The sequence below is a fragment of the Corvus moneduloides genome, chromosome 6, assembly GCF_009650955.1.
Source record: "Corvus moneduloides isolate bCorMon1 chromosome 6, bCorMon1.pri, whole genome shotgun sequence".
Classification (NCBI taxonomy): Eukaryota; Metazoa; Chordata; class Aves; order Passeriformes; family Corvidae; genus Corvus; species Corvus moneduloides.
Genome location: NC_045481.1, coordinates 32,039,864 through 32,062,642, shown reverse-complemented (window position 1 = coordinate 32,062,642; position 22,779 = coordinate 32,039,864). Strand labels below are relative to the sequence as shown.

Genomic DNA, 22,779 nt, shown 5'->3' with positions numbered 1-22,779 from the left:
TCTTAATAAGGAGCAGCTATCAGGAATGTTTCTGAATGAGAGATCATTTGCCCATGAAAATTAATTTCAAGCACTTGCAGTTTATTCTTTCATTTTACCTGCTCACAGACTAAATATACCCTTACCAGCCATATACAGATTTAGCTTACTTGAAAGCTCAATAATTAAATCCTGTTGCAGAGGCTGAATTCTACACAGTCTTTCCCCAATCATCAAACCAAGGCTTCTTAGTTTGCTTTTTTTGTTTCACAATGCAAATACTATGGAAAAAAAACCTTTCAGCTTTTTAGTATTTTTTTAATCTGTTGGTCACTGAGCCTATTTCAAGATATGTCAATATTTTATTTTATACTGCACATTGAAATACAGAGGTGAAAGATTGCTTATAAGCCTGTATTTTAAATACAAAGAATGTAGAAGCTTTATATTTAAATAAGAATGCTAGTTAAATCACAGGAACTATACATTTCATGCCCTCTACATCCAAAGATTAATATTACTTCAAAAAGATACAAAATTCATCCAAGTGTATAGCTGGGGGAATGGGGAATTCCATGGCATTCAAGGCCATAGAAATAGTATGCTAAAGCTAAACTAAAATTTTTAACAAAGTCAGACTCATGACTGTCAGCTGATTATCCTATTTAACATTGAAATCACTTTGTTCAAATCTGTTAGGATTGCAAAGCTTTCAACTGCTTAGAATTTGAAGGTAAATTAATTAGCATTTGAAAGACTAGTACTACTGCTACGTGTGAGTCCTCTTTCTGGAATAATTGGGAGTATAAATTGTGGCGCTCTCTGTTGCCCTAGACTTGGCCTGCTCTGCTTTTTTGTAGACAGTGCGCTTGCCAAGTCTGGTCAGCATCAGACAGTTACAAAAAGTTCAAATTAGAGACAGAATTTCACAAAATACAGTCATTAAATGTCGGAAGCATTTGAACGTTGGGATTTATTTTGGTGAGATTACATAAATGATGGCTGCAAATAAAATATTTCTTAGTAACTTTCAGCAAATAAAACTACTTGTGTTCTAAGTTAAATACTCTTATGAGAAATGTCAAACTCACACGATCAATTTATGAAGTGGCTCCTGTGATTAAACCATGCAAGATTATCTGTGTTTTTCTCCTTTCAAATATGTATAGTGCTTGCAGAGCAGCTGAATGTGTAATTTCTTCTTTTTTCTGAATAAATTGCGAAAAAACTCCACAGACATAAAGAGAAAATTGTTTGAAATAAAGGTTTTTTCATAAAGACTATATCTAAGCTTAGTAGCTAATTTTGATCTGACAGTATTACATCATGGTCTAGTCCTGTAACTGCTTGGAATAACAGGTTTTTTCTGCACTATATAGGAAGAAGTAGTAGTCCATCTTTGCAAAATACACAGACAATTGGGTTTTTTCATCTCAGTCCCTTATTTGTGGTGACCTTAAACATGCAACTTTCCCTTAGAATGTTCTTTGACTCATCAAAGCCTGACACTGAGATTCTCACAAGGTAATAGTTTAATTAAATTTCACAAAGTACCTTCACATTACCAAAAACAGCTGAAATAAGTTCGGTTATCTTCAGAAAGGTTGCAAGAGCCGTTGTATGGTTCTGAACTTCTTTTGCAACTATTTTCCTACAATGCTGCTGAACATACACATTTTAGAAAAGGTATGACTGTTTTTCATACGTAGATTACTTTTCTTCTTCTCCTCCACCTTTTCCTTCAGACTACTAGGTCTGAGGAATTATGATTCTGCATCTAATTAATTCTACTGTTGCTTGACTGCATCTGGTTGAAATGTGTCTAAAACCACTGATATAGATAGAAAATCATTGATTGTGTTCCTACGTTTCTATTTATTGTGCAGAACTGATGGATGTTTTGTATTAAAAACATTGGATCATTGAGTGTTGGTGAGTTTTTCTCTTAAGTAAGCATTTTTAAGATATGCTGTATCTTTTAACTAAGCTTTTGTTATTATTTTGGTCTCTTTATTCTGTCCCTTGGCTTTTTAAATATTAAATTGTAGCATATACATCAAGTACAAAGATGTTAAAGTGAATACTGGAGACAGAAGTCTGAATTGCTTTTATCAGGACATAGATCCGTGTGCTGAGATTGACATGGAAACCAAGAGACTCTCCACTCGTGCTCTGCACAGTTTTCCATGAAGCCTGTATTTTGAATGTAACCTTTCAGCATACTGAAATTGAACTTTTAGTTACAGATTTTAACATCTCTACGCAAACTGAACCCATTCTGCTTGAGGAAATGTTCCTGTATTGTTATGTTTTATTCTAGATTCACTAGTGACTGTAAAACAGTACATGTATCAGAGAGAGAGAGAGAGAGAAAGAGAGAGAGAGGAGTGATAATGATTTTCTGCTGTCCCAAGATTCTTTTATCCTTAAGATTCTTTTATCCTTAAGACCATTTCTGAGGGCAGTTTGCCTCAATCTTTCAACCACTATAACCAATACATATATCTGGTCATTATATTTCTTTTTCTTTGACAATTTTTTTTTTTTTTGGACACAGAATTCCACTACTAGCCTAAATAAATGGCTATATCTACAGTTGCTGTTAATCTTTCCCAGGGAGTATTTAATACCATAGACACATACGCACACACTTTTTTCATAATCTCAGTGTTTAGTTTCCATGAAGAGAAGTCATGCCAATTTTAATGATTTTATAAGGATTTGATGGTGTAATAGATTCATGTAAATTTGTTGGTAAGTAGTATATGCCAAACAGTAAACTCCTCCTTTTTCAAGTAACAGACAAGTAGTCTGTATTTATAATCACTAGAGAATATTTGATATTTCCATGCATTTGTTTACAGAATACAGGATGCAAATAAAGAGATTTTTTTTCTTGGTATAATTTTATTTTGAATTTTTAGTTGTCACCAGTTCCCTTAATTTTCTTCTTGTACTTAAGCCTGTCAGAGAATACCTCAATATCAATTTACTGATGAAATTGATCCTACTACTTCACCTTTAGCAGTTTTAGCCACTTAAATACATACTCATCTCCAGAGAGATCTTCCACATTGTATTCTGTAACATTGTCTGCTTTCCGTGACAATCCTGATTATGTTCTTTTCCCATAAAAATAAGTAATTTTTCACTCTGCTCTCAGAATTTTGCATACACATACTTGCATTTGATGTAAGATTGGCTTCCCCTTGTCCAAAAGCAGATCATTTAATAACAAAGGTTGGCAGCACTTCAAAGTCATACATACAGGATTTTGAAAATTACAAAGATTCTCCTCTGCTGTCTTTTGAAGTTTCATTTTATTAATCAAAGAAAAAGCCATTTTGGCCAAAGTTACTTTATCATTTGGGTGATTTGGTATAATTTGAAACAGGCAAATCTGTATTTCTCATTAGGATAAAATCTTTGATATTGATGTATGTAATGGATTGCTAATGTAAACTATTTCTGTATTAGATACTTTCAGATCAAGAATTTATGAATAAACCAAATTAACACAATGCAGTATATATTGCAGAGACAAAAAAAAAAAAAAGCACTGCTCAAAACCTCTCCATCCAACCCATTTTAAACATGCTTTTCAATATATTTGCATTTATGTTGTTCATATAAATAGCGCTATTGCTTTTTTTTCTGTATGAATGAAGACACAAATTAATCAAGGTCCTACAATTCTAATTCAACTTATTTTAATAATTTTTAAGAAAACAGATGGTGTTTTACACCTAACTAGATGGTAGATTTTGTGTTTGTTTTTTTCTTTGTCTATCCATTATGTCAGATGACTATGCCAGAATTGTCATTGGTCCTGTTAAGTATTCGATAAAATTTCCCAATTTGTTCTCATTATTATTGAGCAGAGTCTCTACTGAGTTTTAGATATGAGAATGAAGCTGGCAGCCGGGACAGAAGGGATCAGAATCTGAAGCAGTAGTTAGTGCATAGCATTCCTGGAGTGACAGCTTATGCTGCTGTTTCAAGGCATGGGATGTTATGGATTGAAGAATATGGGATGATGACACTAGGGAGATTTGAGAGGGTGCAGGAGGAGGACCTGAAGAATAAAGAGTTGTGAACATATTTACTATGCCACAAATATACTCAATTCATGTTTCTAAACAAGTCGGGAATAGATTTAAGTCTTTTTGGTGCAAAAGTGGCCATGCAAATATAAGTAGACAATGAATTGTTGCATTATGGACCTGACTTTATTGGGAATTCAAAGGATTTATTTTAAGATGGAAATATTAAATCTTATATCCCTGTTACATGGAAGTGTCAGCTCTGATGTGCAATTTTAAGACAAGAAAATAAACATATTAAAAGATTGAAATACCTGTTCAGGGATGAGAATTTGCTGCAGGTATGGGGGGGAAAAAAAGGAAGAATAAAGTTGGCTTATGCATGATAGCTCTTGGCTTTTTAGTTCTTCAAGTGCAAATGTACTGGTAACAATTGCTTTGGCAGCAAGCTGTGATATATTTCCTACTCCCCTTTTCACATCATCCAGTTCATGTTTTCCTCATGTACCTGCAGATTACCCATACATCTTCATGAACATGTTTCTGACAGTAATACAGAAAAATATTCATCCTTTGAGAGAAGAGCACAAAGAATCATAAATATGTAGTTGGCCAGCATGTATCCTCATTGTTAATCCTTAGAACTTAGTTTAGAGTTAGGTTGTCAGACATCAAAGCCAACCAGACATCACTTCTGAGAACATTTTTGGTAAAGTGTTTCGTTGATGGTTAGCTATGATTTCTGGTGATTTTCCAAATAAAGGAGCAGCCTGAACAGGAGGCTGTTACTCATTCCTTTGTTCCATGAAGGTCTTCACTTGTATGAGCCTTCCACACTCAGATGAACTGAGACTAAAAGGAGTGATAATAACACTAGTTCCACTCAACAGTTTGGGTTATTCACTGGAATTTAGCAGTTTATAAAAGCTCCTGAAAGGTTTAAGCAACAGCTATTGTGTATTACCATACACAAAGTCACAGATTAAGAAATGAAACAGTAGCTGAAAGTAAAGGCAGGGTCAGTTTGCATACTGGATGTAGTGAATAGCTTTCAGTTCTAATTAGTGTATTAACTTAGCAAATACATGACTTCCAACCTTTAATTTCCCTTAAAAATTGAATGGTTTCAAGTTCCTTTCCGAATACATTTCTACACAAGCTCTTACTCTTGCTTCATACAAATCTATACTAGGGTTCTATATAGGGTAAATGAAGCAGAAGGCAGGTTGCATTTATCCTATGACAAGATGAAAAGCTGATTACGCAGATGAGTGCAGATGAAGTGGAAACCTCTCAGAGATTAGGTTTTGCTCTCAGTGTGCCCTACATTGCAGCCCAGACTGACATAATCATTTCATGTTGGTTGCTTTCTGTGAACTTTGTTTCCACATAAATCACGTGTTTGCAAAATGAAGTTACTAAGAAAGTAATTGTTAATCTTTGTTTGAAAGTATTAAACATCAGAAGAGCAAGACTTACTTTCAGCCAGGGTTTTTTTCCATTCCCTAGTCTGCAGACGTCTCAATATGCAGAGTATGAGTTAGTACTTGTATTGGTGACCAGCTGTTGGTCAAAAAATTTCAGGTAAAAAGTAGAACAACTCATTTTGTTAAGTTTTCAAAAGGAAAGGAAGACGTGAGTGGTCTAACGTGATAAGAATCTGATAATCCCTAGTATTTCAAATAGAGGTGGATGTTTTCTGTTTAAGTTCAGTAAGATCGTAATTTTATGAAAGATCTGCACAGTGAGATAATAAAGAATTTAATTAACTAATTCATGAAGCAGGACGAAATGTGACATTTTCAGGAGACTAGAAGTTACAGTGATAGAAGCTATTTTGGTGCAATATTTGAATACAGACAAGGGTCTTAAATGCCCATGGAAATGACAAGATCATTTCTTTCTCCCAGCTGCATCTGTTACTAGGAATATTTTAACCCCAACTCTGTTACTTCTGAATTGTCTCTATTATTTTTACCTGAATCAGTTATTCCAAAAGCCTTTTTCTTCCTATACAGTGCCTCACAGAATGGACAACTTTCAGGGAAGACTAGCAGGAAGATTACTTGTAAAAAAGTAATGTTCAGACCAACAAACTAAGTCCTTGCTCCACCTAAAATTCTGTCCCTTGAAATAGCAAGGTATTTTATGAGGTGGTTTAGGACTGCAGCTTGTATTCTGATTTACCGCTTCTAGCAATGTTAGGAGTAAAGCAGAGGATTTCTTGTCCTCTAATGTTTCAGTTCAGAGTCATGTCTGGCTTGCTTGAGGGCTGTATTGCAATTACTGTGGTGAGCGGCAGCGACATGATTGGCAGCGATGCTCTTCCAGGAGGAGAACAGATTTGACGGATTATGCAACAGCAGTTAACGACAAAAATAAGCAGGCTGACGCCGTGATGCGTTAGCTTCCCTCAGCCCCACGCTTTGCGGGAGAGTCTGTTTCTGACACCTCAAGCAGCAGGAACCCTCGCCCCGGGAGCGGCGGCCCCGCTGCGCTCCCGCACAGGAACGGGCCCGGCGCGGCGCCGCCCCGCGCGCGCGGGACACACCTGGGGCTGCCGCCGGACCTCGCGCGGAGCCGGCGCGCGCCAGCCGCGCAGCCCGCCGATTGGCCAGTGTCCAGCCGCGCAGCCCGCCGATTGGCCAGTGTCCAGCCGCGCAGCCCGCCGATTGGCCAGCCGGCCCGTCAGTCCCGCCCCGCGGGAGGGAGCGGTGGGGCGCGCGCCCCGCGACGGGAGCGATCCGGGAGGCGGCAACGGCGTCGGCGCCGCTGGGGGAGGCGGCGGGGGCGGCCGGGAATAGCACGGGGCAGCTGCAGCCCTGCGGCCGCAGGCATCCCGTGTCCTCCCCTGCACCTGAAACAGCAGCAGGAGCATCGCGACCCGGCGCGCTGCTTCTCGCAAGGTAATATTCTTTCGTTCGCTTGCCCGCCGCTCTGCCCATCTGCTTGGTTCCCCGCAGTGTCTCTGTCGCAATCCAGTGGATTACAAAATAAAACCACTAACTCGAGACTGCAGGGAAGGGATCTGTTTGGTCCTCATTAGCATCTCGTCTGCTCTCTGGCTGCTTATTTATAAATAGCTTCTGTGGGATCACGAGAGCTGGGATCTCTTAGTTTCTCTTGCAGTCCTAAGAAAGTCCGTAGCTTTCCTCCCTCCCCCTTTCTTGACAGCGCTATTAAAGTAAATTTAACTGGATTAGTTCCCCCCGCCCCAAAATGACTCTTAAAGCTATCCTCGTTTTCTTCTAGTCTGGTGTGCGGGATAGGTGCAGTGAAGCGGAGAATGCAGATTGTTATAATTCTGTAGCATTTGATGTGTGCAAATACCGTCGGGCACTCAGGAGGGCAGATGAGTGGGAAACGCGTGATTAATATTTACAGCGTTCAGACAATCTGTTACTCTGTGTTACGAAGCTTATAGGGGTTACCATTGCAGATGAGGCTGATGAACTGTTACCCTGAGATAGAATGCATTTGCATGGTGACATTTACTAATGTCTTTTACATGTAGGAAAAAGACAAATACTGACGTTCTGGAGGAACCTTCTCTTGCTGCTTTGCACAGTCTCCTTTCTTCAGCTGCAATATTAAATCACATCATGATAGAACAGACAGAGAGTTGGTCTGGAAACTGTATATATTTAGTCCTTCCGGCTGTCCCACAGTTCTGTCTTGTGATACTTGTTTTCTCAAGTGTGTAGCAGGAATCATAATGAGTTCTTTTCTTGCAGCTTCACAGGAAATCAACCAATTTTTTAAAATTGCTGAGAAATTACAGAGGAAGGAATTTTGAATATGTTCCTAATTGTAGTTATTTATTTACACCCATCCTTTGAATTGTTCATGATGGCTTAATGACCATTTTACTTGTAGAAATGTCTTGTGCAGGTGTTATCATTAAACTGTTATGTACACATTTAAAGTTATTTCTACAAGTATATCAGTACTATTCCTGTGAAGTTTAGATAAATCACTTACACATAATGTTCTGAAACTTTCACCTTTCAGGTAGCTTGGACTATGCTTGCAGGTGAATTGACTTGTTTTGGTAAGTTTCAGCAGAAACAGTTCAGTTATTTTGAGTTATATGGAGAGTTAAAGAAAGAAGGACTGCTTTTTTATGTTACTGTAAAAAAAGAAACTGTCAACCCATAACATCATTAACTGAATTTGAAGGACTGTAGACAAAGTTGCAGTTTGGTATGAAATCGACCGTTGTAAGCAATGGAAAGAAGTTTTCGCTTGAGTTGAACCTATCTCACTAAAAGTCAAGTGCCATGAGCATGCGTGTTCCTGTGAGGTTTTTTTAATAGATGTATGTGTAAGGTGTACAGCTACATGGGCACAGATGACTTAATAATGTAGTAAGTAGTAAACAACAGGACAATGTTTCTCTAATATTTTGCATCTTGTGAAGATAAGATTGGAGTAGAGGCACAGGTAAAAGATTATTGTCTCTGTAGAGACTTTCTTACATAGACAGGTATTTCCACAAAATTGGAATTTTCCCTTTCAATTTCTGTTTTCAGGTTTTCATATCTGTAAAGTGAAAGCTGTAGGCAAATACCAAGTAGAAAATTGGGAAATGGCTGGGTTTCAAAATAAATGCCAAGGTAATGAATGTCAACTTTATACTGACATTTGTCAGGATATAAAAATGTGGTGAAGAGACAGTTCTGCCTGGGATGTGAAGAACTACTCTGCAGGGGATGGGGGTTGGGGGTTTTGTGGTTTTGGTGTTTCGTTGGGGTTTTTTGTTGGTTCTTTTTTGTTGTTGTTGTGTTTGGTTGGTTCGTTGTTTTTTGTTTACCTAGGAAAAGACCTAGGGCCTTCACAATATCATTTAACAAGGTCATCCTTTCTGAAGCTTTGATCCTGCTTTAACTTGCACACATAAAATGTTTGAAAATGGAACCAAAAGTCAAAAGCAGGCTTTGCAGTTAAATCCAAATAATGCTTTCCAGACAGTGGTCAAGAGTAGGAAAAAAAAAGCAAGAACAATCATAGAGATCTTCATTAAGGCTTGAGGGTTGGATGGCTTTCTGCTCCTATTCTATAGTAGTTAAGAACTGTATGAATTCCATTCTTTGAAAAACCCCAACTTTTCTGTGTGCCTTTGTGTCGCTGTTTCCAAAAATTAGTTTTCATCCCTTTCTCCACTCAGTCTTCCTGGACTCTGCCAGCTTTGGATTTTTCTTTAGCTATTTTGGCATGAAATAAATTCCTCTTCTAACTTGGATCTCATATGGCTTAAAAAGATATATAATCTGAATGTATATTCCATTAGGTGTTAGGTATCAGGAGGAGTACCAAAATGCAGGAAACTGGCCATCATGGAGTGGTCAAATAGATGTAACTCAATGGAATCTGAAGCTTAACCAATTATAAATTGTTTCTACCATTTCAGCATGTTTTGTATATTTATACATTATTCCTTGATGACAACCACTCTCTTTTTAGTTAATAATCATGTCACTGCTATAGTTTCTAGTTGCGACCATTCATGTTTATTTCCCCATACTTAGACACAGTAGGAACAAAGACTACAATAATCTTTTAATGACAAAGCTCAAGTTGTTTTGTTTTTTTTTTTTAATCTGGTTGTATGTCTAGTGGCCATAGTATTTCAAACCTCCTCTGTGACAGTGGAGCCTATAGATCTTAGATCTGTCTGTAACGGGAAACCCAAGGGAAGAGTTCTTTTTGCCATTATCATTTAGTCTTATGCAATTTCATTACATCTTTTTGGATTAAAGTTTGTGACTTTTCTTGCCTGTGAGTGCTGCCAGACTAGAGATACAGTATTTGTAGCTAAATATGCAGTATGTGTATCTCAGCACTTCTGGCTGAGAAGTTGGAAAGAAAGCACACAAAATGTGATGCATGGGTTCTTATCCAAGTCACTGTCTCCTAGCCAGGCAGGTACTACCATTTCTCCTTTTTCCATGGAAGATTGAACCTCCAATCAGTACTTTGGACATTCAGATTGACTTTTAAGTCCAGTTCTGCAATAATGGAGGGTTGATTATCTCCACAAGACTATATACGTTTTGTTGAGTTGGGCCCTTAGAAAATTACAAAGGACCTTTAAATTCTTAATATTGAATTGCTTCAGTCCTCCATTTAAAGAGCCATTAAGTCTTATAGATTTATTTAAATGGCATTACTGAAATCTTGAAGTAAAATGAGCATTTCTTATGAGATTTAAGTCAACATTTTTCTCAGTCATTCTCTTGATCCTGTGGTATTTTAAGCTTATTACATTGAAATACTGTGTCTTCATGTTTTAATCTTGCTGCTTCTTTTCCTGAGGAGGCTTGTATTGTTGCTTAAGTTAGAACTCCTGTGGGGGATCTGTGAGACCTGTTTAATCTTAAAGTAATTTGAGTTTTATCATTATTTTAAAATAATGTTATTGGTAAAAATGCATTTGCTGTTGAAAGACTTGCTGAATTTAATAAAAATTCTGTGTTCAGTCTTACATGACAGGGCACAGACCAAGAAAATGACAATGACATATAAGCAATTAACCATTTTCAAGACTTGAAAAATGTTAATTGATATGCACTTGAGACTGATAAAACAGACTAAATTTATGTCTAAAGCCTAATGCTTACTTGTTTAACAGGCCTTTTGAAAACCTATAATCTCTCCTAGCAATTGGGTTTATAATTTTTTGTTAGTTGTAGTCATATGTTGAAACCATTTAGCTACGTGTGAAATGCTACTAGCAAAAAGTCAGAATGAAGAAAACAAATGCAACCATAGTTCTCTGATCTAATACTTTGTTCTTTGAAATGTTAATATGATCATCCCAAGTCATTACATCCCATTTTATCTTGTATAGCCAAGGTTTTCAAAACTTGAATAATACATTGTTAGAATTTTTGAAACAACCCAACACTCCTGAAGGCTAAAGTAATTTCAAGACCACTACAATTTTTGAAGGAAGAAAATTTAAAAATATTTCTGAGTTTATTCTCAACCATTGCATTTTTTTTTAAATATGCATAATTAAAAATAGATTTGATAACTTGTCAAGTACATTATTTTAGAAATTTTTTCTTCATTCCTAAGAGCTTAACGTGGGACAGAGTTTTTGACCTTTAATTACAGAAAGATATTTTCAAAACCTCCTGTACTTTGTGAAGGAGTCCTTCTCTAGCTATAAAATGTTGTTATGGGAGGGGTTTTAATTGCTGTTACTATTCTTTAAATTCCATTTCTCTTGTTTTCACCACGGAAGCTTCCTTAGGATTTGCACCTCCTTTTGTGATTAGTCCAAACTTTTTGCAGCTGTATTTTCTTCCCTTGCTCATGAAATAGTTCAAATATTTGCTGCAGCATAGCCTTTTAGTTTCTTTCTTTGCTCTCCTTAAATACCGTGTTGGGTTCGAAGTTCAGAGTACATGGCCAGATACATCCCTGAAAGTGATGTTTGGTGAAAGACCTCTGATCTGAAAGGCTGTAGACTAAATGCCTCATTGAAATATCATCATGACACTAAAAAGCATGGGCATTCAATAATTAAATAAATAGGTACTTTCTTGATTTGGGGAAACTAAAGATGTTAGTTATACAATACAGAACAAGATGCAGCTGTTGCTGAAGAGTTGGCTACTTGGACAAGCAAAACTAAAGCTTTTGGACAAATATTAACAGGAAGACAATCCTTTCGTTTAGAAAATACTTATTTAATTCATGTTGTTTTCCTGTAGAAATATCCTTTCTGCCAGAAGTGGAAACAAGTTACTGTGTATCCTGTAAAACTTACCCATTGATAAAGTATTGAGTGAACATATGATTTATTTCAAGGGGTATTATCTATCTGGGTTAAAACTGGAAAAAGTCATGTGTGCAGTTTATGACCCAAGTCTGACCCGTACAAATATGATATTGCAAGTTTGCATCTTTTTGTTCACTGTAAATGTAATTTTTTTATCTTACTTTTCATGATAATACAGTATTTTTGTGTTGAAATATGTAAAGATTGTGGTTTAGATAATGTGAATAGTTTGTCTGTACAAGCTGTTCTGGTCTAGTATGGCTTTTTGTTTGTTTGTTTCTTTGTTGCTTGAAAATCATCTGACTACAAATAAGTGCAGCTTTTCATTAAGACATCTGTAACCTGAGGCAAAAGATTTTTTCCTCTTGCCTCTAATTACTTTTTAAATCACTATATGAATTCAGCTGAATATTAGCCACTATCCCCTGTACATGTATCAAGGAGTAGTTTTCTATTTTAAATTATAAGATTCCATTTTGATTGTTCATCTTAGGTACGAAGGATACGGGGGAGGTGTTAGGGATGTAGAGATGTTGTAGGGGAGAGTTATTTGTCTGAATAAGGTATATAAATTACATTGATGTAAAATTAGTAAAGCACGGTATACCATGTGATTGTTGCTGAGAAATGAACAGTCTTTATTTTACAATAGATAAAATAATTGTAACATTTATTTTAATTTCCAGGTTTGGCAAAATACTCTTTTCACAGACTTTTCTGAATTATAAGAGACCCACAATGATCATTGAGTTCAGTTCCTAAGTGAATGGCACATACAAAGATAGAACCCACTACCTTGGCATTATTAACACCATGCTCTAACGAACTGAGCTAATTCCAGGTTTTCTGACCACCAAAGAGAGTTTGGGGTAATGTTTGTTTATAAGCATCTTTTGAATCCCTTTGAATCATAACAATTTGAGTTTCTACATATGGTGAGAGTATGAGGAATGCTTGTAGTCGTATTTACCTTTCAGTTTGCCTCTTCAGCGGTCAGAAAACTCTGTTCTGGTCAAAAAAAACTAGAAGATGATTGACTCATCTGCTCTATTGGTTCTTTTCCTGCCAAATGTCTAAGAGCAAGGTGGAGAGTGTAAAAACCTGCCTGAAGTGCAGAAGGAATTTGTTTGTTTGTTTAAAGCTGTACTTCTTGAAATAGTCTGTTTCAAACAGGCTGTTACTGTGTTATTTCTTCAGGATATGTGTACAGATTGCCTTTGCTCATTCTCTCCTTTAATGTCTGTTGCTTTGCTACTTAATGCACTTCCTACATTAAAGACTTCATATTTGTAATATCCATTGCAGAGTTTTTTATTAGCAACCTCTTAAATAGTCAGATGGGTGAGTTTGTGATGGAAATCTCATTTGGTAACTAATTCTTGCAAATTAGTCACCTTTGACAAACAGATTTTGGACATTTTTGTGGTATGGTTGACTCTAACAACAGTTTCATGAGGACATGCTGTGTGAAATCTTTTATATTTTTTAACTTGCTGATGCAGTTGTGCCAGAAAAAGATAAATATTGCTTTGCTAAACTGAAGTAGGCTACAGAAGGGTGAGAACTTTCATGTCAGACTCCTTTGGGGAACATTTTTTTGAGACCAGGTGGTGCAAATAATAAAAAATGTATTTTATATTTGACTAGTCAAACGTAATATGCATTTTTTTGTGTAAATGGTGAGTATTAGTTCTAAACTCCAAAGTATCATCACTGCTTTTTTCCATCTTCTGTGCACTAAGAAGGTAATATGCGTATTTGCAGCTATTTCAAATGAGACAGTGATCTACAAAGGACCAGAACAAGTTTGGGACACTTTGGCTACTGAGAATGTATTTGTTCCTGGTGAGGCATCATCATATTATTCAGTCCAGCCAGAAACTTTTAAACCCCGTTTTAATTAACTTTACGTGCCTTGTGTAAACTATCTTTTTCTTAAATTGTGGTTTTTGATTTCAAGAAGTTTAGATTTCCTCATCTTTGGATCACAAAGATGCTATATTCAGAGAGCTGGATTTCAGATTTTTTGCTTAATGGACTCTGTCCTGGATTTCCTGATTCTTGGTGTTGGATTAGATTGAACAGAATGATGCAGCCAAAGGTTGCATTTATGGTTAAAAATTGGTTTTGGTATACAAAGCTCTGCATTGTGGATTAACTTAATGACTTTTCACCCTATGTTTTGTGTTATTTCTCTGTTTCATCTGAATTTGTTGGCAAGACTAATATGCTTTAGTACTTTCCTTGTGCTGTTGGATGAGATCTGAAATTTAATAAAGTAGCTCCCTGTCTGGCAGAGACACTATTTTGTATTCCTTAATGCTCTCTTTCCTGGTGTAATTCAGTACTTGTGAAGTTGAGAAAAGCAGTATTTTAAACTACTATTGCTAACTATATGGACTATCGTTCAAAATCTTATACAAATAATTAAATACTCTAAATTTGGTTGGTATTTTTGTGTGTGGTGTTTGGTTTGGGGTTTTTTTGTTGGTTTTGCCGCAATCCAAAAAACACAGTGTAGACTTAGAGTTGGAAAGTTTGTTATGGAATTCTTCTATTTATGACAAAGCTGCTGGAAGGAGCTGTAATATTTTGCCTTTGTGAAGAAATTATAACTTCTTCTCTTTCTAATGACAATATTTGTAAGTCAAATGAAAATTTGAAAGAACCTTGGAGAAACTTGATGGTTTAGGCAAGAGACGAAAATGATGGCATTTGTCTCTATTTGTCTCTATCAAATCAGTTGTGCTCAGTAAACAAGTATTATGGTAGTTTCATTTCAGTGTCTTTGAGCTTGAGATGTGAAGCCTTGGTCTGTTCACATTTTTACTGCCTTTCCTCTACCATGCTTTTTCTTTTGTGATGTGTTAATTAGCTACATAGCTCAGAAGGTTAGTCATAGTGTGCTCAGAAACAGGTCATCACATAGTAACAATCGGATATTAGGGAGAGCTGGGAAAGTAAGGAATTTCAGTTCTGGCTTACTTAAGTGTCAGGGAAAGGAGGAAGACCATCTGTCATGCTGAGAAGTGAATGATGTGTCCTGCTAGAGAGAAGGAACTGTAGGAATGGAGTCATGGGTTTTTAAGAGCACATTTTGAGCAGCATAATGAATGGATGTGTTGGCATTAGACTTTGAAGACCACTGTGACCTTTTTTGTTGTTGTTAAGCCGAAAGAAAATCCATCAGCAGAGCAGGTTTTTTTCTCAGCTGCCTATTTAACAATTTCAGCTGTTCTTTCCACTTACTAGCTTTCTCTAAGTAGATTTTTTTTTTCCTTGAAGCAGTATTTCTCACAACCTGAATCCCACTACTCAGCTACTATGCACTGGAAAGTTGTGTAAGAGAAACTTAGCAGTGATGCTGAAGGTTGTTTTCATTGCTCCATGTTATATCTTCAGTAGTTAAAATTTTATGTTTTCTTGGATTAATGGGCATTCTACTTAACCTGCATTGCCCGAGTGTGGCTTTAATTTACAATATTTCGCTCTCTGTAGTAAGGTTTCCAATGGAAGTAGTTTTATAAACAGATTGCAAGGTGAACAGAAAAGTTGGGGATGAATATTGTCATAACATTTGAAATTCCTTAACCAGTTTCTTTCCTTGACATAATTCTCCTGATAGTTTCTCATAATGCTTGTGCCTGTAGAGCAGGGAGTTCACTTCTTTCTTTGTTTACTGATGGAAGATTATAAAAAAGGTTGAATGAGATGAAGTTAAAATGTTTTCTTAGTCATAAATGTATCTACTAGTAGAAATAACCTTCAAAATACCAATAAACAGTGCCTTGCATGGTATCACATTATCTTTTAAATCAATGAAAGTTTTGATACAGAATATGTCATTGGGGTAATAGTTACAAAGTGTCCTTTTTGTTATTGCTATTGTTACTATTACTGGGGTTTTTTCTAATAACTCACTTTTAATATTTAATTTCAAAGACTTCGTAAATTTTTTCATTACAAGGAGGTGAGTTACGTTCTACTCACAGTGATTCTACATTTTTATGTGTCAATATGTGTGTACCAAACCCATTGTTTAGTTTGGTGTAACTAAGAAGATATTTAATAGGATGTAGCCTTTATACTAGGTTCAAACTGGCATAAGTTTGTTATTCAAAGATAATATCATTTTTAAAAAAAAGAAAGTTCAATATATTTGTCTATTTCTAACTGAAAAGGAGCTCTTAATTTTAATCATTTTTGCAATATGATTCAAGGAGAGCTGTAGGTCTCATTTCAATAATACAATGATTCAGAATTCAGATTAGATTGGGGGAGCTGCTTGGTTTTTGGGAGGGGCATAGCTCAGCAAATCTGTGCAGCTGAAACAAGGGCTAGCTAATCCTTTTATATACACATATTGTCTTTTGTCGCAAAGAAACCCCAAACCAAAACCATGCATGTTACCAAGAATAATGTGTTCTACAGAATGGGGCTGACTTGAACCTGGTAATATCACAGATGTCATTTGAGGACACAAAATTTGATCATAATGTCTGGGTCTATAGCTACTGGGTCTATAGTTTCAATTATGCTATTTCCTAAGGGGTGTTCAGTACTGCTTGACTGAAGAATGAGTAGGATTAAGACAGCTCCTAATATTTCTGTATGCAGACCACTCTTGATTGCATCTGCTGGTGACACACACACACCTAGTGACTGCACGATCATTCTATGCTAGAAGAGCAGCACAGCTGGAGACGAGGAAGACTGGTAAGGCAAGAGGTCAGGCTGCTTTTTTAGGTAGTCCTCAGCCTTGCCTGTGTCTCGAACTCCAGACTCACATAATGAGTTAAAACAAGAATGAAACAGGAAATAGAATGGCATATTTTTCTCAGAAGCTCTTACAGATCTATGAAACAACAAGCCAGTCTTCAACAGAAGTAATGACTAAAGGTTTTGCACCTTCCCTACCACTTCTTATACTTGAACAGTATTCTGAATCATGCCACTCAACTGTTAACTGCTGGTGAACAGAATTAAGAAGCTCATACAGCTCTCATGGAAGATTGTTCTTACTGTAGTCTTCTCTCATTAGGATCTCTCCTCTGTCATCAAGGATTATGTGTACTTGTTAAGTTAAGAGCTTTGCTGGCATGAAGAATGATACTACTCAAAGTAAATGGAAAGTTTGAAACTATGTAGAAAACATTAGAAACAGATGCAATTAAATCACTGCAATAAATGACTGCTTGTTGATGTTTTGGGTAAATCCTGCTTGATTCTTACAGTTAGGCTTCACTCATTATTTATAATAGGTTATGGGCATCATTATAAAATGATACCTAACTCTGCATAGTAAAAACTGATACGATACTTCTATATTTTTGGACCTCAGCAAAGCTTTCAATACTGCTTCTCACAATATCCTTCTGGACAAAATGTCCAGCACACAGCTGGATAAACACACCATGTGATGGGTGAGTAACTGATGGGTGGCTCACGGGTCAGGTGCAAAGGGTTTTAGTAAATGGAGTGACATCAGACTGGGGACCTGTCACTAGTGGGGTTACACAGAGCTCTGTCCTCGGCTCTGTGCTCTTCAGCGTCTTCATTAATGACTTGCATGCAGGACTAGAAGGGATACTAAGTAGGTTTGCTGATGACACTAAGTTGGGAGGACCTGTTGACTCCCTTGGGGGCAGGGAGGCCCTGCAGGGAGACCTCCACAAATTAGGGGACTCGCCAGTCTCCAACCCTATGAAGTTCAACAAGGGAAAGTGTCACATTCTGTACCTGGAATGGGGCAACCCTGGATGTATGGACAGACTGGGGAATGAGGGGCTGGAGAGCAGCGCTGTGGAAAGGGACCTGGGGGCCCTGGTCGATGGCAAGTTGAATGGCAGTCAGCAGTGCCCTGGCAGCCAGGAGGGCCAAGTGTGTCCTTGGGGGCGTCAGGCCCAGCATCGCCAGCCGGGCAAGGGAGGGGATTGCCCCTCTCTGCTCTGCACTGGGGCAGCCTCACCTTGAGTGCTGGGGGCAGTTCTGAGAGCCACAGTATAAGAATACAAAGCTACTAGAGAGCATCCAAAGGAAGACCATGAAGATGGTGAAGGGTCTGGAGGGGAAGCTTTATGAGGAACAGTTGAGGTCACTTGTTTTGTTCCACTTGGAGGAGATACCGCACTGCAGTCTTCAACACCCTCATGAGGGGAAGCAGAGGGGCAGGTACCAATCTCTTCACTCTCATGAACAGTGTCAGGACTTGAAGAAATGGCATGAAGCCAAGTCAGGCGAGGTTTAGGTTGTATATCAGGAAAAGGTTTTTCACCCAGAGAGTGACTGGACACTGGAAGAGGCTCCCCAGGGCAGTGGTCACAGCACCAGCCTGCCAGAGTTCAAGCATTTGGACAACGCTCTCAGGCACAGGGTGTGACACTTAGGGTGTCCTGTGCAGGGCTGGGAGTTGGATTTGATGATCTTGATGGGTGCCTTCCAAATCAGCATATTCTGTGATTCTGTGAAATATGTTACATAGTAATATGACAGCTTCCTTTTAACTACTGTTGCCTAAATTTGACTCTTTTAAAATTAAGAAAAGTTCTGTTGTATTTATGCTTTTTCAGTTGAAAACTGAAATACCTGCATTTTTCAGTGTAGGAGCAGGTGCTCTCCAGCTTTTTGTGCTCCTGGGCTTTAGGTCTTTCCTTGATGCTTATGCATTTCCTAGTGACTTCAGACTTCTCCACTTTAATTGTGGTAGCAGAATTCCTTCTGGATAAAAAACAATTTAGTTCTCAAAAGGAGCAAACAAACTTCTATTATGTATCCAAAGAATGTAAATATATCCAATCTGTAGGAAGAAAATACGTGATGAAAAGAATAGGAAATAAAAACGATCAATCAATCTGCCTATAGAAGTGCAATTACACTCTTGCATGTTGATTCAAAATAGCTTTATATAGTACCTGTATGCTAGCCAAGCAAGCAGAACCTATATTTTTTTCTTATTCCAAGTTTTCTTGATGTCTTGGCAGTTCCACAGAATAGTACAAGAAGAAAATATTCAGCCTTTTTTATTTTCTAAAAGTTTTCTTGGTAAATAAAGCAGCAAGACCTAATTACATTGTGATGGTGTTATGCTGGTGGTTGTGCTGAGTAAAAAGGCAACAGGCATGCTTGAATGGTTCTTTTTACTAAATGTTCAGCAACAAGTTAACTTTTAACAGAGAGAGTTCAAGAGATTCCACCATTCAAAAGTAAAGTCTCTTTGAAATGGGTGTTTTAGTGACCGTCTTGTGGCCAGATGGAACAACATTGACTGAGAACCCTGGAGACAGAGGGATGATGTATGAGAGAGAAAGATTGTGACTCCAACTATGAGTGTTAGCAGTGTCATCCTTTTTGTGTCAGATTTTCAAGGTAAAAGATTTGTATCAGAAAATACTGAGAGAAGATTGTGCTTCTGCAGGCTTGTTATTTGTCATATTAAATTTGCCACAATCAAGTTTGACAGGCTTCTCTTTATTTTTTCCAGCAGACAATATTCTTGTTGAAGATTACTCAGATGCCTTCCGTCCATTCCCTGCCTCACATGCTATGTCATGCAAGCTTTGGAACACTTAGAACATAATTTAAATGAATGACTAATTTGGCAAGCATAATGGAAGGCACGCATACCGTCCTTCAATTGCACAAACCCATTATGGAGCTTTGTTACATCAGCTTCTATCATCCAGAGGGGAAAGTCAGAGGATTCACTTACAAGGGCTCTGTAACTCTGGATAGAACCAGTAAGCGTTTCTGTAGCTGCTATCAAGTAAGGGAGAGGTTAGACATGGACCTGAGAGGACAGCCATATGAAAACTTTGGAGATACTATTTTCAAGCAAACTACCACAAAAGACCTTCTCAATGACCTGTACAAACTAACTGCTGAAAAGGAAAAACTGTTATCCAGTGTTTGGAGATCGCATCATATTCCGGACCTTAAGGCAGGACATCAGGAGGAAAAGCGACAGGATGCTTCCAGAGTCCTGAAACGTAGAGGTGATAATTACTCCAGTCTTACACATCAGCAGGAGGTATTTCTGGATTCCACAAAGAGAGGCAGTTTGAATCACAAAAAAATGAGGAAATACAGAAGGAAAGAGAGCTTTGAGGAGATCAGCCACCGGAAAGAGGGAAAAAAGATACATGAACATCTCTTTTTACTGAGTACACAAGACATGCAACAGAAAAATAAGAAGATGGTCTCCACAAGACTTCCTACTAGGAGTTATCCCAGTTCCTTTTCTCCCTCCAGCTGGCTGACAGTAAAAGGTAAGGATAATTTACCAGTAGACAATAGAATACAACCAGAAAGGTGGACAGAAGAGGGGTATTTTCTTACAAGCAACAAGACTGTGAAATTGGATGCTGACTTACCAAGTTCTAGCTCAAAAGGCATCAATGATGTTGCAGTTGAACTGATGGATAATGGAGAATGCATTCCTGAAGTTGCCAAGGTACAGCAGAGGACCACTTTGGTGAAGTCATCTCCGTGCAGTCTGTCTAACAAACTTGGGACATTAAGTAAATCTGCAGCTGCTAAAAGCTTGAAAAGTAGCAAGTATGCTGAGCCAGTATGCAAGGAGAAACCAGGAATCACAGTTGTTGCTGAAGTCCAGGATTTAGACGCTTGTATTAAAGAAGTTACCAACCCCCCTGCAGAGTCTTTACCTGATTCTCACAGAGATAATGAAACCATTTCTCCTGTTCTCACAACAGCACATAACGAGTTTATATCAAGAACTAATGTATACTCCGTAGATGAAGCTGCTGGAGACTCTAATAACAGTGTGCTGCAGGAAAAGGAGGAAGACAGCTCTGGTTTGCAGTACAAAGCAGAGAGAGTGCACATTACTGATGAGTCATGCAACCTTGTGGGAGCAGTTAATAAAGCTCTCCTGAAAGTTATCCGGAGCGACAGTTTAGATGAAGCTGCAGAATGGAAGAGACTGCAACAAATTACAAGAGTAGACAGAAACCTGCCAGGCTCACTATATGAGAAAAGGACCACGGTATCCCGGGGAAACAGCAAGCATTTATTTTTGAACCTGCCTGCAAATGAAAGTCCTGATATTCCTCAGACAAGTAATAATCTTAAACTGGAAGAGAAAAGGCTGCATTCACCCCCATTAGCAGCAGTGAGTAATGTTTTTAGTAATTCACATTCACTATCTAACTCACACAAACAAATGTCGCCTATTCCTTCTCCGTTATCTTCGAGACTGCCTAGCCCGCAGCTGCATCACCGGATCCTCCCGTTACCAGCACAGAGCACAGAGGACGAATCTATGTTCAGTGACTATGGCCATGGAAGACATGGTGCTATAAACTTCTCCTTCAGTGATTTGGAGCCACAGTTTTATCTGAAGTTTTCTGAACCTGGAGAATTGGGATTTGCCCCCAGACAACGGGGCCTACATCAGAATGCGACTGCAGGACATTTTGAAAAGTGTGCTGTGCAAGAAAAATTAACTACTCAGACACAGCAGAATTTCTGTCCAGGTAAGTCCTATTTCATACATTTTTAAACTAATAGAATCAACCAAGCATGAAAGTGTTGGCATGTTTTCTGGGTTTGCTTGTTTTTAGTTTGTTTAATACTAGCTGTTAATAATGAATATGTTAAATAAAAAAATATTTTTCACTACTTAAGGATTGGGTGAAAAGCTGTTGAATTTTTTAAACAAAAGTTACAGCTATATAAGATTTCGAGATGCATTTTTATGTCAGCTTATTTTCAGTCCTATTGTTAAACTCTTAGCCAAAGTTAATGAAAAATCTTTCTGTATAAAATTTAAAAAGTTCACATGCTTATTTTCCTGCTTTTCCTGTGCTGTGTTCTAGTCTTTCAAAATGTTATGGTAACATTTATTCTCTAAAATGTTCTTTTTGCTTGTTGGGCTTAACTGATAGAACATTTTCTGAACAAGCTGATTTACAGTGCCTTAAGTGTAGGACTGGTGCTTTGACCATTTAGCTACAAGAGGTCAATGTAAATTCTGTAAGAAAAGGCTTGTTTCTAAAATGATTGCATGCAGGAGTCATGTTACAATGTATTTGAGTACAGTGCATGGGTTTATTTATAAAGATATACTGTGTAAAAATGCATAATTATATGACATACTGAATAGCTATCTTTGTTAGCTGGAACATCAACATCTATGCCCTTCATTTTTAACTTAAGAAACAGGAAGGCTGGAGGACCTAATTCTACAGTGGTCTAGGTATGGCTCAGACTGCTCCCTCTGTCTTGTAGGGGAGGCTGGCAGTGCAAAGTGACACGAAAGGGGCATTCCGAAAGGGAGGTGTGTACAGATGTGAAACCATTAACTTAGCCAGAGGGTGTTGAATACTGCCTGTGAGATTTGCATTCATGCCTACTTCTAGAAGTTGTGTTAGTTCTGCTCAAGACTAAATGAAATTCAAAGTATTGTTTGGTGAGTTGACAAGGCTGAAAAGATGGGTGCTATGCTCTTGTTCTTTCATTCCTTTCCTGGTCCCTGTTGTGCTGTGCTGTCCTACCCCTCTCATTACTTCTTGTATTCGTCATACCTTTTGGTGAGCTGGTTTAGCTGACAAGGCCAGCAATTTCACCCCTTTATAAGACTAAAGTAGTACAGCAAATCTTTTTCTCTCTGTTTTACATTAGTATCTTTTTCTCTCTGTTTTACGTTAGTATCTTTTTTATTAATGTATTATTTAGAATTATTGGATGTGGAACTGTACCTATTGTGCTGTACTCTTGTACTGCCTTTGCCTGGGACAGAGTTAATTTTCTTTACAGTAGCTTGTATGGGGCAGTGTTTTGGATTTGTGATGAAAACAGTCTCGATCACACAGGGATGTTCTAGCTTGTGCTGAGCAGTGTTTGCACAGCATCAATCCCTTCTCTGTTTCTCACTCTGCATTCCCCCAGTGAATAGACATGGGGCTGCACAATGGGCTGGGAGGGGACACAACCAGACAGATGACCCAG

General features: G+C 37.8%; 1 protein-coding gene across 4 annotated transcripts in view; it reads left to right on the top strand.

Annotated features, from left to right (window-relative positions):
• Positions 1 to 6,778: 6,778 nt before the first annotated feature.
• The window catches only part of FMN1 (formin 1), a 188,647-nt gene continuing 172,646 nt past the window's right edge, over positions 6,779 to 22,779 (top strand). For 2 of the 4 annotated variants that reach the window (XM_032110984.1, XM_032110982.1), the window contains exons 1-2: positions 6,779 to 6,928; positions 19,292 to 21,305. In XM_032110984.1, coding sequence (XP_031966875.1) covers positions 19,397 to 21,305 — 1,909 coding nt within the window. In that variant the 5' untranslated portion in view covers positions 6,779 to 6,928; positions 19,292 to 19,396. The remainder of the gene's footprint in view (positions 6,929 to 19,291; positions 21,306 to 22,779) is intronic. The other 2 variants (XM_032110983.1, XM_032110985.1) reach the window with 2 other exon arrangements.